This window comes from Pungitius pungitius, chromosome 17 (assembly GCF_949316345.1).
Source record: "Pungitius pungitius chromosome 17, fPunPun2.1, whole genome shotgun sequence".
In the NCBI taxonomy this organism is placed as follows: Eukaryota; Metazoa; Chordata; class Actinopteri; order Perciformes; family Gasterosteidae; genus Pungitius; species Pungitius pungitius.
The window spans coordinates 687,120-703,749 of record NC_084916.1 but is presented as its reverse complement, the minus strand read 5'-3'; the positions used below and the strand labels follow the sequence as shown (position 1 = coordinate 703,749).

General features: G+C 42.4%; 2 protein-coding genes across 2 annotated transcripts; one reads left to right on the top strand and one right to left on the bottom strand.

Moving 5' to 3' along the window:
* Positions 1-33: 33 nt before the first annotated feature.
* On the bottom strand, positions 34-8,918 carry tmem268 (transmembrane protein 268). The gene is made up of 9 exons (XM_037474066.2): positions 8,823-8,918; positions 7,410-7,548; positions 6,003-6,097; positions 5,789-5,896; positions 5,470-5,622; positions 5,165-5,275; positions 4,113-4,202; positions 3,685-3,906; positions 34-3,319 (listed from the first exon to the last, which is right to left on the bottom strand). Exons 2-9 carry the CDS (start codon positions 7,528-7,530, stop codon positions 3,161-3,163), a joined length of 1,059 nt encoding a protein of 352 aa, XP_037329963.2. The 5' UTR covers positions 7,531-7,548; positions 8,823-8,918; the 3' UTR covers positions 34-3,160.
* Positions 8,919-9,481: 563 nt separating this feature from the next.
* Positions 9,482-16,410, top strand: neu1 (neuraminidase 1). The gene is made up of 6 exons (XM_037474065.2): positions 9,482-9,783; positions 10,534-10,723; positions 11,772-12,034; positions 13,058-13,240; positions 13,856-14,075; positions 15,131-16,410. The coding sequence occupies exons 1-6, from the start codon at positions 9,700-9,702 to the stop codon at positions 15,349-15,351; spliced, it is 1,161 nt and encodes a 386-aa protein (XP_037329962.1). The 5' UTR covers positions 9,482-9,699; the 3' UTR covers positions 15,352-16,410.
* The last annotated feature ends 220 nt before the right edge of the window (positions 16,411-16,630 follow it).

The following is a 16,630-nucleotide window of genomic DNA, read 5'->3' as shown; positions in this document are numbered from 1 at the left end:
CCTACCTGCTTGATATCAACATGTTAGCTTGCTTATGTTTGCTTATTAGTACAACCTCAGAGTTGTTAGTACAGCTTTTGTTTTCTATTTGGCTCATAAAAGGATGAAAAGGTCTTTCAGCAGCTCGACTGTACTGATCTCTTCATTTCAGGGTGCTGCAACAACTGCACTAAACATTTAGAATTGGACCAAAATAACAGCTGTCATGTCATATTACTTCTTTATTTATCTTTATTTTCCTGTGGTTTGCTCTTGTTGAGAACACAATAACATTTCATCACTCATTTAGTTGATTTGCTCGACCGTGGTTACAATCAGCTGTTTATAATCTAGCGATTATGCTTCATTATTCATTTGCAGTTGTGTTTTTTGTCCACCTGAAGTCCAATAGTCATTAACTTTCAGCTCTGCTTTTTGTCGACACCAAGTGCTGAATGAAATATCTGCCTCCTTAGGTCCTAAATGCTAAACTCTGTTTGCCAACGGTGTCTGTCTAACGTCAGGTACGGAGAGTTTAGAGCTTTGTACAACAACACTGGCAAAGATAATTCAGATGAGAATACTTAAGCACTTCTTCACTACCAGCATTCGATTTGATATTGTTTTTGCTGTGATATACACTCACCTAAAGGATTATTAGGAACACCTGTTCAATTTCTCATCAATGCAATTATCTAATCAACCAATCACATGGCAGTTGCTTCAATGCATTTAGGGGTGTGGTCCTGGTGAAGACAATCTCCTGAACTCCAAACTGAATGTCAGAATGGGAATGAAAGCTGATTTAAGCCATTTTGAGCGTGGCCTGGTTGTTGGTGTCTGAGTATTTCACCATCTGCTCATTTACTGGGATTTTCACACACAACCATTTCTAGGGTTTACAAAGAATCGCGTGAAAAGGGAAAAACATCCAGTATGCGGCAGTCCTGTGGGCGAAAATGCCTTGTTGATCCTAGAGGTCAGAGGTCATGGGTCGACTGATTCGAGCTGATAGAAGAGCAACGTTGACTGAAATCACCCCTCGTTACAACCGAGGTGAGCAGCAAAGCATTTGTGAAGCCACAACACGCAAAACCACGCATCTCCACTACAAATAGTAAAAAAAGAGGCTACAATTTGCAAGAGCTCACCAAAATGTTGCCTGGTCTGATGAGTCTGGATTTCTGTTGAGACGTTCAGATGGTAGAGTAAACAGAATGAGAACATGGATCCATCATGCCGTGTTACCACTGTGCAGGCTGCTGGTGGTGTGATGGTGTGGGGGATGTTTTCTTGGCCCACTTTAGGCCCCTTAGTGCCAATTGGGCATCGTTTAAATGCCACGGCCTACCTGAGCATTGTTTCTGACCATGTCCATCCCTTTATGGCCACCATGTACCATCCTCTGATGGATACTTCCAGCAGGATAATGCACCATGTCACAAAGCTCGAATCATTTCAAATTGGTTTCTTGAACATGACAATGAGTTCGCTGTACTAAAATGGCCCCCACAGTCACCAGATCTCAATCTCATAGAGCATCTTTGGGATGTGGTGGAACGGGAGATTCCTGCCCTGGATGTGCATCCCACAAATCTCCATCAACCCCCAGATGTTCTCCTATCAATATGGGCCAACATGTCTAAAGAATGCTTTCAGCACCTTGTTGAATCAATGCCACGTAGAATTAAGGCAGTTCTGAAGGCAAAAGGGGGTCAAACACAGTATTAGTATGGTGTTCCTAATAATCCTTTAGGTGAGTGAACATTACAGTCGCTTTAAATGTGTGACAACTCGAATAATTGACCAAAACGATCTGGCCACATGAAAAGCGTTTTGAGGGAGGGGCTACAGGTGGGAGCTAAGCCAGCCTGTGTGGGCAGGATCACAGATGGCCATTTAGCCTCCCGAGGACAGCCAGCGTCTCTGAGATCGTTTAACTTGGCGTCACGCTGCAAGCCTCCCTCCTCCATCACACCGTCCCAGCCTCCCCTCTGGGTCAGCCGCGCTTGCTATCGCGCTGTGTGTGTTTGGGTCATCCTGCAGCTCTCTCGCTGGGCTGTCACCTCAGCCACAGCACCAGGACTGATGGCTAATCGCTGGTAATGTGTGAGACACCTAGCAACCTGCAGACATAAATGCAACCTGCAGACATAAATGCAACCTGCAGACATAAATGCAACCTGCAGACATAAATGCATCAAAATATTCAAACCGTGTGCACATGTGAAAGCACAGCCGTCTGGTTGCAGGACATGTAAGCCAACGATTCTTCAGCATCGTTACACAGCTGCATCACAGGAGGTCTCTTTCTTTCCCTGCATGCTTCTATTGTTTCTTTTTTACACATGTTTTTGTCAATCCTTTCGGTGATGATGACCGGTTCCTCAGAAGTACCACTACAATAATGTTTCTGCACTCAATGTCCAGTTGTGGAATATGTTTAATGCAGTGCAGTTTTGAGGTACTCTACTTGAGCATTTCTTATTTATGTTACGAATATATGTATTATGTACTTTGCCGGTTTAGATTTTACAAAACAGAATCGGTTCATGAAATAGAATACGTTGTTTGAGATCAATTTACCGATCACCTCTCATTGAGCTGCAGAGTGCATTTTCTTTTCATACATTGAACATTTTTTTATATTGTGACATATTTTTAAAACATCTTTCTAACACTGTCAAACTCTGACAAAGTAAAAATACTGGGTTTCGCTAGTCAAAAAGAGGAGAAAATCAAAAGTAAAGGTACATGAAAAACTTTACTTCCCCGAGTCAAGGGTCACAAACCAAAAATATATGAGACCACCAGTTTAATATCAATGTGTTGTATGTGAGCAGATGATCAACAGTTAACAGTGACTAAGGCTGTGATTGTCCTGCGTGCAGGGTGCAAATATTGTTTTACAGCAGGTGGAACAGACAGCGTTTGGCACAGTGCAGAAATGGTTTCGGTCCAAATGGCCGGTGCAAACACCGAGCTGGCGTGAAGGCAGCAGCACAGAAGCCCGCCGACACAAATCAAGAGTGTGACGCTCCAAACGGGTCCTTGATTTGATCAAGACAACATAATGCACAACGAGGAAATGTCCCTACGCGTCTTTTCAGGGGCACGGATGCAAAGAAGAAGTTTCAGCGTCATCAGCTGCTTCAAAGTTCCTTGTTTGACTCTTGTCCTGTCATCGGAGGATCTTCTTTCTGATGTACTGGCAGAGGCAGAGATGGTCGGTGGAGCAGTGATTCCTCTGTGGGTAGTGTGAGGGTCTTGGCAGCCTCTCAGACAGCAGCAGCCTCACATAAGTGGCACTGTAGGTCACCAGAAGCTGGTAGGCTTTAGCCTGCAATGAGTTAGGTCAACGCTGAGAAGTTGTAGTGACCTGCTTTCCCCCTGAGGATGAACTTGGTGAAGGGAACAATTGGTGGTGGTACTGAAACCACTCAAGTATAATTCAACGTGCAAAAGGGGGAAACCCTAATCAGTCACATATAGAGGAACAAGACTGAGTTTTGGAATGAGATACCTCCTTGTTTTCCTCCGTTCGATCCAATCAGGACACAAACGAATGCAAGAACACCTACTGAGGTATAAAGGAGTCTAATTATTGCTATTTCTGATTTATCTATAATAGGACAATACTACTGCTCTAATATAAATTCCCTTTGTGTTGGAATAAAGTCGGCATACAGCCTCACGTAACTTTACCTGAGCAGGTAAGGACGCGTCGGGGACGAGGCTGTAGTTGTTGGTGACGTTGGCGCCCCCCTCGGGCCTGTTAGCTGAGGTACTGCACTCAGTGTCCTCGTGTCTCAGCAGAGGCCTCTGTTCACTAGAGTCCTGTTCCTCATCTGACCCTCCGACCTCTGGGTCAACAGCTGCATCCTCGGTCACAAGAACGAGATGCGACAGTTTCCTCTTCAGTTTGTCCTGGTGAAAGTGACACATTTTTTGTGAAGCCTTTAAATGTGAGACCGTCCGTCAAGGGCTAAGCCTCTCTTTGCCAAATTATCAATAAATACATATCCTTCAACAACGGATGGAATTGGATTTGTATGGATTGAGGGACGACTGACAAGGGACCAGTAGAACAAAAATCAATGAAGCAGAGCAAGCAGGCGGACAGACTCACTCACCTGGGTGTCGTCCTCCACAAAACTTTGCTCCTCTAAAGTTTCAGTCAGGGCCCTCAGACAGCAGGACATGTCCCAAAACACAAAGTACAACTGCAAAGAGACATATAAAACATCATCAGTGGCTGCCGATGCAAAATGATTCAGTTTGGTTGTTCATTGTTGAGGGACCAGCCTGGAAATCACTTGCCGCATGGTTAAAGATGTACTTCCACACTAGATATACAGGATTGTAGCATTTTTTAAGCAGTGTTCAAGTTATTCTCTTGGTGATTTAGTCTTTCCTGTTTTCCATTCATTTATTTTAACGTCTGCTTTTATATATCTTTTTATCTAGTATGGCAAATAAAATAGACCATTTCCCCAAGGTGTTAAAAAAGGTTTTACATGACACTGGTGTAAAAATCATTCAACAGGACATTTGTCAAACCTACAAGCATGGAGCAGAGTTGAAACATACAAGTCATGCGTCTAGGCTACTCAAAGCTTCTCTTAATCTACAGCTTTGAGTGTTAGGGTCAAAGGTGACATTGCCCCTCTCCTCAGGGGCCAGATGTTCCCACTGGTCACCTCCACATCACAGGGGGGGTAGCATTGCCATTCGTGATTACAGGAGAACAGACCCACAGTCAATAAATCCATACAGCATTGGACCCACTATCCTGTTCCTGCCTGATAAAATCATGCTGAACGTCTGTTTATCCCAAAACACTACGTGTCAGTTCAAAAGGTCACAAACTCACAGAACATCAATTGAATTTTTCCAACAATAGGTAATGGAGATCAATTTTGTTCCGTCTGACCTTTGAGAGATCGCACACTGTGCCACTGTTCAAATTGCCCCGAATTTGTAAAAACACTTTTTTAGGGAACTGACACACGTACCAGTAAATGGGCAGAGCGGATCTTGTTAAATGACCGAAGTAGATTATTTTCTTGACAGTGAGGTCAGTCAAACAAAGATTTACTCTGTACTGGTGGTTATTTGCGTTGTGATTGTTGTGTTGTCTGTCACAATGGAACCCGATATTATCCCAGTGTTTGATAAGAACAACCTGCATGTTTCCGGTGCAGGACTGCACCCAGTCGGCCACGGCCACCAGCAGCTTGTGTTTCACCAACCTCTCGTTGACCTGGATTAACCGAACATCGATGTTCATGTTGATCTGACACAGAAACGGATAAAGACGGTTGAGAATAATTTATTGCAAAATTGAGATTTCTTAAAAGTTGTTCAAAGAAATTCAAGGTTTCAATGAAATCCTCTTAGGAAGAGTCCTAACTCAGATGTTAATTCATTCAAATTAAAATCTCAGCATTCTTTTAAACTCATTTTATAGTTACAGGTTCCGCTCCTTACTTCCTTGTTACTGTATTGGAGGACGAAGATGATGGCAATGGTGAGGAAGATGGAGACGAGGCTGACAGAGAGGCAGAGGACCCAGTAGTCACTGACAGAGATATAGAGGTGGAGTGTGGTGAACACGCCGCACCACACAACTACATACAGCACCTGTGGAGGGAGGGATATTAACTTAGAATATTCTATCTGCAACTTGCAGCTAGTATTTCAGAAACTGTTCTATGGTTTCTCTTGGTTTATGAATCATGAGGCTTCAGAGGGGCAGGTATGTGGGGTTTTCATTAGTCTTTTGATTGGACCGAGCTGGACGACATACCGGTGCCATCGCAAAATGGAAGAGAGCAGAGTTGAAAACCAGGTATCTTCTGACTGAGGGAACGTCCAGAGCGGTCTTCAGTGGAGCCTCCATGTCCATGACGGGAATCTATAAAAATGTAACAGATTAAAACCCTCAATGGAACACGGCTTTGAATCAAGGTTTCTGAGCGTTACAGGGCCCCAGTGCGTCATACTGTATGCATGATGCTGACCTGAAAGCCATCGGTCTCCAGTTGGGCCCGGCACAGCGACAGATCAAAGCTCGGCCTCAGAACCGAACAGCTCGGCATCGCCACAACACACTGACCTGGCAGCAATGGAGATAGAGAGTAATCCACTAAAGGTTTAACACTAGAAGTAGAAGTGTGACAAGAACCTTCCCCCTTCATGATAGACGGAACCTTGGACTTTGTGTCTGCTCTCCTACATACACTAGTATTTTTGATACTATTTATTTTTCTCCCCCTAGCTGAAAGAGCTCAGCCGTGAGGACAATAACTGAGGCCTACGGGTTTGTAAACTCTTTTGTGCACTAAAGACATCAGAGATTGTTGTGCATTTCCCGGACCCTCTTGCCCCCGTCGCCCCGTGTGACGGCCTGGTCGCTCTGCGCCTCCACCATGACCCGGGAACTCAAGCAGATGAGTTCAGGTAAAGATAGATAATGACGGTGCAGTCCTACACGCCCACCATTGAGCTTCCCCTCTTCCTCCACTAGAGTTTGTTACACTGCAGCCGCTGCAGGGGGATGGCAGACTGCAGCGTCTCATTCTCTCTGCTGAAAGAGGGATTTGTTGACGTCAGATCGCAATCTGCCATCCCTCCTGGACTTGTTTGCTTCCAGGAGCCTGAACGGGGGAAAGGAAGATTCTAACCGGGCCTTTTCACTCTGGACACAAACTGTTTGAGTCTGTGTCCACTGACAGAAGGCTCATCAGGACTCTATAGCCTTGTTTTATCTTACTTTTATTCAATTGTTTGTTCATAATAATTTATTGGAAATTTTAATGTTCTTAAACAATGTCTAATATATGATTATTGCACAGCTTTTATTATAATGCACAATGAGTATTTGTAACATTGCAATTAACAAAATGTTGTTCATACCTAAAACACTGGACAAACCCAAACTTTTCACATGTAATAAATAGAATATGCTGCATGCTGAGTCATTAAAAGACACAAAATGTGCAAGTCTGTTTCTAGGTCTGTGATATCCTGGTAACGAGGGTTATGAGTGGTGTATATCTTTAATGCATAACTTTTATTTCTTGTTTAAGGGGTTTCTAACTGAAAAAAATGCATAATTTACCTAATCTCTCGATAAGATTATTTGAATTAAAAGATTAGTTTGCTGGCCTGTTATTAAATATTTCTACTGCCAAGACCACCTGCAAATCAGGTATGAATAATCATGACGCTTAAATAAATAAAGCCCAGTGGACTGGCAAATGTTTTGCAGTGACACAAGGAACAGAAGTCTGTGGAAAATGTCCAACAACCCAAATGTAACACTGGGGAGAGACCCCCTGATCCCATGAATATGATGATGAGAGTAAATGGAGAGTTATTTGTAGCAAAGTTCACCCGATAAAAGGAATAAAGAAGCAGCTATTTACCATTTGACCATTTGGGGACGTTGTTGTTGGCCTGCTGTTGCTCAGTTTTGGTTCGTCTGATCTGCACATCCACCCGATTCTCCTCCATCACATGACAAACCCCACTCTTATCCTCCATCATCTTAGAGATAACCACTTCCTATAACAGAAACAGCGCATGACTGTCAAAAGTGGGCTAAAAGACATTTTACAATTTCACTATGGGTCCTGAAAGTCATTTCAAGTCTGAAAAGAAGCAATTTTATGTGACTGGATGCTTCCCTTAGCAATCACATTAAAGACTGCAGCCGGGGTTATGGCCTAAAAGCCTGTCTGTACCAGAAATACAATAAATATTACAGATGACAAAAAATATTGTGCCCAAAGTTGATAATCCAGTATATAACACATTTATACTAACCATGACCGATGGTACATTTTCTTACTTGAGCTCATGTGACTTAATGAAAGGTCACGTCGCGCCTGAAGAAGCGAGGCAGACTCGCCCGGAAAGTGTTTTCTCTTTTAAGTAAACGGAAGCCACCGTTTATTTAAGGGCAGAAAGTCTTGAAACCTGCACGAAACCAGATCACTTCTGCTTTCCTTGCTTGGCCTCCACTGCGATGGCTTTGTGACGGTGTTATCTGATGACATCTAGAGACTATTAACCTCTTATGTGAGTCTGCTCACATCGGCACTGCCTTTATTTTATCATGTCAGTGTTGCTCAGTCTGTTAGTAGAGGATATGTACATTTAGTCCTGACTCTGTCGCTCCAAAAAAAGAAATGTAGAATTGTAGTCAAACCCAGCTCTCTCTGAGTCTGTTTTCTTCCTGTGTTAACGCCTGTACGCCTGCAACTGAGCTACATTCTTGCACCAAAGTGTGAAAGCTCAGTTGAGATATTACGTTAGCACCTCAGACCTTTGCCTCAGCCCTCTCTCAACACAAGCCTCCTTTATGAGTTTATTCATTTTAACTTCATTGCATGTTAAAGTCACACTAGCTGTGGACAATGTATAATTGCCTGAGTAGACTGCACAAGTGAGTGAAAATGCAGCGTTCAAAAGCAGGCGGCAGTATTTCACTACAGCACAGATGTCGGGAGCTTATCAGCATAAACAGGACTCACAATCCTGTTTATGCAGCTTGCCTATTTTCACATCCATGTGTGTAATGCTGAACCCACTTACTTTGTATTTCCTCCAGAACAATCCCAAGCTTTTCTTTTTAAACTTTAAGCAGATAGGCCATGTTTACAATCTCACAAAATAATTTTCGTATTTTGAATAGTTGTCATTGGAAGTACAAAAAGAGGAAGCCATGTCCCATTTCTTTGAACACAAAGTTTTTCTGTGGCTATTACATTTGATTATTCACTTCTTAAACTGTTAAGTCCTGAAACCAACATAATTCACATGTTATGTGATCCTACCTGTAGCTCTGATTATATTCCATAATGTATTCCTTTCTGCGCATACAGACCGTGGTGGATCTTATCTTTGCCCCCTTGAAATGTTTCTTAGCGGTTTCCTCTCTCTCTCTCTCTCTCTCTCTCTCTCTCTCTCTCTCTCTCTCTCTCTCTCTCTCTCTCTCTCTTGGCTTGTGACTTAGATCAGCTGGGCCTCATGACTTCAAGAATGTAGTTTCTGCTTCTCGGCCCAACAACATTACGGTTTGGAAAGAAGCTCATTCACATTTTATTTTGAAGTGTGGTTTAGTAAAATGTATAGAGTCGATATTTTGCCATTTTATGTTTATTTTATGTTATTCATTAGGTGTGAAATGTTCTTGTAAGATATCTTACGTTTGTCTAGATTTATGTCCTTTGTCACGTTTTATATTCAGCTGTAACAAACGAACTGATAGATTAGGTATTATATTATGAACACAGACATAATTTAGAATTCACAATTAAAACAATGCCACCCTATATAGGCCTATTTTTGTTATCATTTGTTATACATAATGATAGATTTAATTATTAGATTTAATTTATTTTCAACGTTGATTCAACAAAAACTAGATAGTCCTAGTGGCCATTTTACTTATGATATTTATAAGCACACTTTATGACCTTATTTTTATTTTGGCGCATGCCGGAAAACGAAAAGAGACGTCATGTGACCACGTTCCTTCGTGTCACATGACTCACTGCCTCGCTCTAGCTGGCGGTATCGCGTTGATTCATTTCCGCCTCTGTTCGTCTTGCGTGGAATAACTTCTAAACTCCCCGACTTCACGAGTTTAATAACGGATGTAACTTGTGCATCGGACTAAAGACGTAGTTTTCAGGCCGTGGATCCGCTGTCATGGAGACCGGAAGCGCCCTCGCGGCTCTGTGGCTGCTGCTCTGCCTGCTGTCAACCTGCGCGTCTTCCTTCAGCCCCAAACAGGTACTGGGTCATGCCGTTGTTTTTGGCCGACTGTCATATGGGTACAAGTTTAATGTTTCAAGGTGATTTAACGGTTAGGAATGTGCAAAATGTCTTAACCGGAGTCGGTAAAAAAGGACGCTAACACCGGTGATTAGCCGTGCGCTGGTATTGCCCTAAACCACCCATCGTCATTGTAAACGTTGTTATTTAACATTGGTCATCAAAATACCCATCAATGGCCTCAACATATCCGGAACCCCAGTAATGTCCTTCAAAATAAGATATCCCGCTTCAACCAAAAAGTGCAATAAAAGCTCTTTCATCATCGTCCCACTATTCCCCCGTAGATTCATTGACATGTATAAATCATGTGTGAATCATGTGTGAATCAGCTTTACATGTGTGTGTTCAAAGCGATCAAAATGTTATGTACATTAAAATGACCGTTATAAAACTACTTTACTGTGCTATATTCAAGCATAACATGTAAACAATGCTCTAATTGTATAGCTGATCCAACTAGTCGAAATGCCTTGTTTACCTTAGAGTAGTTCAGTCAAGACTTTATTTGCATCAAGTTAGCAGTTTTGCTTCACACATTATAGGGGGGGTGGGGGGGTGTTGGATCCTTTATAAATTTAAAGCAATGAATTAAAAAATGAACACTGGATTTTGCCTGCTCATCACCTGCTTGGGTCACCTGACTGGAGTTGCACACACATATTTGAAGTTGTTCGCCTTAGTCATCCTCTTTTCTTTGACATTTAGACCGACCCTCTGCTCTATGAGGAGCAGCTGCTGTGGGTGAGCGGAGTCCAGGGCCAGGTGGACACCTACAGGATCCCCCTGCTCACCTTCACCCAAAACGGAAGCCTGCTGGCTTTCGCAGAGGCCAGGAAGTCGTCGTCACGTGACAGAGGAGCAAAGTTCATCGCAATGCGGCGCTCTACGGACAAAGGCTAGGACGACCGTCATGTCATCAGAAACCGCCTATAAACACACAGGCACACAGACAGTGGTTTAACGTCTACACAGAATATACAACAGTCACAAAATAAACAATTAACTTTGCTATTTGCGATGTCTTGGTTGAGCCCTAAAGCTCAGCATAAACTTACATGAGCTCATTAACAAGGAACCTAAAGCTTCCTTACAAGTCTGCAAAGGAAGAAGTAGCAGACCGCAACATGTTAGTAAAGTTTGAGATGCTCTCATTTGATGCCCCATTTTCTAAACTGTAGCCAACGGGATAAGTTCATTTCAGTGCTCAAACCAAAACAATGTTTATTCCAAACTTTTCTTCAGGATTATAAACAAAAACTTTGTCAAACATAAAGGCTTTAATACAAAAAAAATAAGTATTGACGGTATTGACACCTTTTCTCTATACTGATCATTTTCATGAAATGAATGGAGGCACCCTTTCTTTAAAGAGGCATTTTTGAAACCCAACTCTCATGGTGGGGCGAGAGACAATAAGTCTTGACGTTTGTCTTGAGCTCCTAAAGTCTATGTCTAATGTCCGAATGATAAGCCACTATTTCAATTTTGCCGCTGCAAGTACTGAAGCATTTGAGCTCCTTTCCTTTACATTTAGAGAATTTGAACAGCTCTTATGATGGCAGCCACTCGCACTACTCACTCGGTGAGCCTTCCTGAGAAAATTTGACAATTTGGATCTAGCCTAAAAATGTTTTTTTTTTTTTTTTTAAAGGGCCAAAACAGAACTTATTTAGCAGGTGACCCCAAAAGTGATTAACTGAAAGTCCAACAGGCAAATAAAACACTGCAAAGTAAACACATGCTCAACAGGAGCGTAGGAGACACACCAAAATCAGAGACATTGGACCCCGGGGTTTAATCACACACACACACACACACACACACACACACACATATATATATATATATATATATATATATATATATATATATGTGTGTGTACAATTTGGTGTAAAAGTGGTCCCTATGTCTAAATTCCTCTCGTTCCTCCTCCGTCCCTCCAGGGGCCACCTGGTCCCCGACCTCCTTCATAGTGAATGATGGAGCGAAGCTGGATGGCCTGAACCTGGGCTCTGTGGTGGTGGACGAGGAATTGGGATCTGTGATTGTGGTTTACGTCCTTTGCTTCAACCACTATAACTGCTACCCGTCCAGCACCATGATGATAGAGAGTTGGGACGATGGCCTCAGCTGGAGTCCGCCCAGGAACCTGTCGGTCCAGCTCGGCGTGAAGAGCTTTTCTCCCGGGCCGGGCTTCGGCATCCAGGTGAGTCGGAACGATTGAGTACAAGGTGAAATGCTGCTGCTGAGATGCTTCCTGGTCGCAAGGAGCAAATTTAAGCTAAATTATCATTGTAAAATAAAATATCGACAAGGTCATTCATTTATCGACACGTGGAGAGACTCCAAAACCTCCCAAACATACTGGTCATTGACAGAGCAAAATCTCGGAGGAGTGGGAAGCGGCATTCAAGGAAGCAGACTCCAAAACTAAATTCCCTTCTCATTGCGCCTCGCCTAAAAAAAACGGATCAGACTGCAGGTCGCAAAGTTCAAGCAAAAAATTGCTCAAGACACTTCCCCCAACTCATCTATCAGGCCTCGGTGTGCATTTGTAAATCCCCATATCATCCACTTCATTGCTAGTGTTTTAGTCAAGGTAGAGTCTAAAGAGGTGTGTCTTGAGTTTTCGGTGGAAGATGTAGAGGCTCTCTGTGGTCCTGATGTCATCAGAGAGCTCATTCCACCATCTGGGAGCAGGACAGCAAAGAGTCGCCATCTCGCCGAGTGCTTTTCTCTCAGTGAGGGAGGAACAAGCCGCTTGATGCAGATCTGAGTGTGCGGGTTGGGATGTAGGATTTCACCATGTCATGGATGTAGAGTGGACCCGATCCAGTCACAGCGTGGTACGTCAGTACCAATGTTTTGAACTGGATGCGGGCAGCCACTGGTAACCAGTGAAGAGAACATTTATTACGTAAAACATTTATTTTATACTAAATGAACTACATTATTCTGTGCAAAGTAAGAAGTGAAAAGTCTCTTTGTCTTCTCTTTGACTATTCTTTCCAAAAACTGTTCTAGGATAACGCACTGAATAATCAATCAAGAAACTCTGTTACACCTAAGGTGTGCCATTCTGCTTTTAATGGGAGTATTCATCAGGCAACAACACAAAATAAGACTCTGAAATTGACTCATCACAGATAATTATAATTAATTACAATTGCAGTTTGTGTTTAAGAATGAAGTCGACCCCATCTTCTTCCTTTGTGTCTTTGCACTACAGAAGCGCTATAACCCAGCTAAGGGGAGGTTGGTGGTGTGTGGTCACGGGACATTGGAGGGAAATGGAGTTTTCTGCATCCTGAGTGACGACCACGGACGTAACTGGTACAACGGCGCCGCGCTGAAAAGCATCCCTTACAACCAGAAGAAGAGGGCTCTAGACTTCAGCCCCGACGAGTGCCAGGTAGGTTTGCTGCTGCTTGTGGTCTACTTTGACAGCTCACTGTATAGTTGTCCTTTAAACAAAACTCATTGGCAGGACCAGGAGGCCAAACATGTAGACCTTGGCAAGCTTTACTATGACAAAAAGTGGTTAAAAATTGATCCACTTCATCAACAGGAACAAAGCATCCAATTATCTTCTCCTATTATCTAAACAAGGTCTCCGGGATGAGTCTCAGTCACAAGCTCATCAACCGGCATTTTTGAACAACTTCTCCATTTTGTTATATACTCACCACATATTGGAGGTCAAAGTTGAGCCCGTTTGTCACTCATCCTGCTGTTGGGTTATCGCGCCCCCTAGTGGCCAAAAGAAACACAGCTTTTTAATGTAACTGTATTATATGTTAATTATAATACATTATTATATTATATGTTATATATACAGTACCAGTCAACACCTTCTCATTGAAAGTCTAACTTTTAACTGGTATTATATATATGTATATGTTTTGAAACATCATGTAATGTCTACACTGCATTGGTGCCAATAATGAATCAAAGCCCACTCAATGAATCTTTAAATAACAGAGCATTTAATCACTGTCAAGCTCAACCATCTCTGCCCCCCCTGCAGCCGGTGGAGCTGACGGACGGCAGCATCATCATCAACGTGCGGAACCAGAACAGCTACCACTGCAGGTGTCGCATTGTGGTACGCAGCTTTGATGGCGGGTTGACCCTGCCGGTAGACAATCTGTTCTTTGACTACGAGCTTGTGGATCCTGCCGTAGCAGCCGGAGCCCTCCTGAAAGATGGAGTGCTCTACTTCACCAACCCCTCCAATGAGAACAAAAGTAAGACACCAACAGCCGACCGACTGGTGTCTCCTTCTTTTTAACGTGCGTCATCGGGCTCAGTGGAGGAAGTATAAGCATCGATGTTGCTCCGTTACCAATGAAAGTCCCTCATTCAAAAATTATAAATTAATTACAGCAAGATTAGTGACTTGATGTATCAGAAGTAAAAGTTGGATGGAAGGATTGCTTTTAGAATGTATCACAGACAATATAAATTGCTGGAAGCCTTATTCCGGTTATTCATCCCTCCGCCTTCTACCATTCTCGTTTAAGAGATATCTCTGGAATTTCATCCTTGACTGAAACGTCCACTTGGATTTTATAAATAAATCATGAAAATTTCCAACAAATTTCTGGTAGGATAAAATGAGGAAGTGAGGACAATTGGGACAGACATCGATGTAAACTGCAACCTGACATGTTGGCAGAGGCATTCAACCATGTATCTAGTGGCGGCTGGTGGAAAATGTTCTAGGTAGGGCAATCAAATCAATTTCAGTCATTTAACTGTCAATCAATAATCAGTATGACATAATATATACTGTATTCATGTCAGTCAGTGTTCTTTACGTCCTCCAGAATGTTGTCCGCCTGTCGTTAACAGCCTGGAACACACAAGCTGGGGCAAAACCAATGTTGCCCCAGCTTGAGTCTATATAAGGATGGTGATTGGCTAAATTGGATGTCACACACTTTATTATTTAATCAGCAATTGGAAGTGCGTCTTAGACCCACCTTCTGCGGGCAGTTGAGATTGCCCGTAATGCACCTAGAGCGTGCATGAAGACATATATTTATCATATATTTATGTAACTTTTAACAATTTAAAATAAATGTAATGTAAAATACACAATAAAGTGGAGTGGAACTACAGAGCAACCTAGAATGAGGCAAGAGTAAATGTACCAAGTTACTTACTTTCTCCGCTGCTGCTGCTGCTGTTACTCCTGCTCACCAAAAACAATCCGTTAACTTCAGGTCCAAAAAAGACAAACAGAACAATATTGGCATCATGAATATATCACACTTTCTTCTTGCCTCATCCCTCTCAGGGGTTAACCTGACCTTACGCTGGTCGCTGACCGATGGAAAGTCTTGGGAGAAGAAAGCCGTGCAGCTTTGGGCGGGTCCCAGCGGCTACTCCAGCATCACGTCACTGGACAGCGGCTCTGCAGACGACCGGAAGTACATCTTTGTCATCTACGAGAAGGGCCACGTCGACTATGACGAGACCATCTCGTTGGCCAAGATCCACTTGTATGGTGGCCGGTAGAGGATGTGCAAGAAAGTAAGCGGACTTGCATCAGTTCATTCAAATGAACAAGTACGATGGTGGAAAACTTACTGTTAGTGTGACGTTCTAGATATGTTGGAGCAAAAGGGAAACAGGACGCTGTTGTTTACCCCCATAAAGTCCTCAACAACAAAAAAAAATGTTAAACTCACTTTATAATAGTGAGAGTGGGAACATGGGAAGCTCTGAACAACCAATGAACAGTTGTTTTGGGGGCTGCGGTGATCTTAAAACACGATTTTATCCTTATTTTGTCTTTTCTTTTCTCTAAAAAATGACACTTGAAGAAGTCACATGTCAGTTTCTCTGTTTGGACATGTGACCAAAGCTTTGTTTTTGTTACACCTTTTGCACATGTTGTTCCTCCACAAAAGATGATATGAGCAAGTAAGGGACTTCAATCATTTGGTTTTGAGGCTGACATCAACACCTCATACAGTAAAAGACCCCACTACATCAGTCTTCCACGACCAACAAGAAAAATCAATTTTGGTTGAGACCTTTGGTGTTAATGGAATATAGATTTAAGTACATCTAGCGACTATACCTAATTCACCTCAAAAACAGATTCATATGTATGTTTGATGCGGATGTGAAACGATTACTATTTTCTCAGATAATATAGTTTCATACTGAAGTTTCCTATTTTTAAATGCGGACCTGCTAGAAATTAGTTGTGAGTGTGCCATGAATATCTGCTAACCAAAATTGGTTTTTGCTTTTGTGATCAAACTACAATTGAATGTGATTTCATACAGGAGTATTAGTAGTTTTAGTAAAATGATGAATTAGATGTGTGTGTGTTTGAATGTGATGAGGGAAGTAACAGAGTGCTCTCTCTTGTGCAGAATGGGCTCTAATATTTTGTCTGAAATCGGGTCTTCTCAAATTTTGATCTGAGTAGTGTGCAGAATTGTCGTGTATAACCACAATCATACATGGGTTACAGTACGTTGTTTCCATTCAGGAAGGGCATTATCTGATCTGTGCTATCTGTAAAGCCATTAAATAAAACATGTTCTCGCATGTTTCTGCCAAGCTGACTGTGTCATTCATGATTTAGGAAGAGAAAAACGCCCAAGCACCACTTTAATCTCTATCAAAACAAAAGCCGTAATATATATAAATATATACATATCACTGCAGAATTTGAGTAACGTTACGATTTTATTTGCTTGCCAAAATATAAAGAACATATTTTGCAAAGCACATTTATCCTCTCAGTGTATTCCGACCGTCCAAATCTAGTGGATTCATT

Coding starts and splice junctions, on each gene's coding strand:
- tmem268 (XM_037474066.2), bottom strand. CDS start 7,530: ATGATGGAGGATAAGAGTGGGGTTTGTCATGTGATGGAGGAGAATCGG. Junction 6,098..7,409: donor CGTCCCCAAATGGTCAAATG/GTAAATAGCTGC, acceptor CATTGCTGCCAG/GTCAGTGTGTTGTGGCGATG. Junction 3,907..4,112: donor TTGTGGAGGACGACACCCAG/GTGAGTGAGTCT, acceptor CACTTTCACCAG/GACAAACTGAAGAGGAAACT.
- neu1 (XM_037474065.2), top strand. CDS start 9,700: ATGGAGACCGGAAGCGCCCTCGCGGCTCTGTGGCTGCTGCTCTGCCTG. Junction 10,724..11,771: donor GCGGCGCTCTACGGACAAAG/GCTAGGACGACC, acceptor CCGTCCCTCCAG/GGGCCACCTGGTCCCCGACC. Junction 13,241..13,855: donor TCAGCCCCGACGAGTGCCAG/GTAGGTTTGCTG, acceptor CCCCCCCTGCAG/CCGGTGGAGCTGACGGACGG.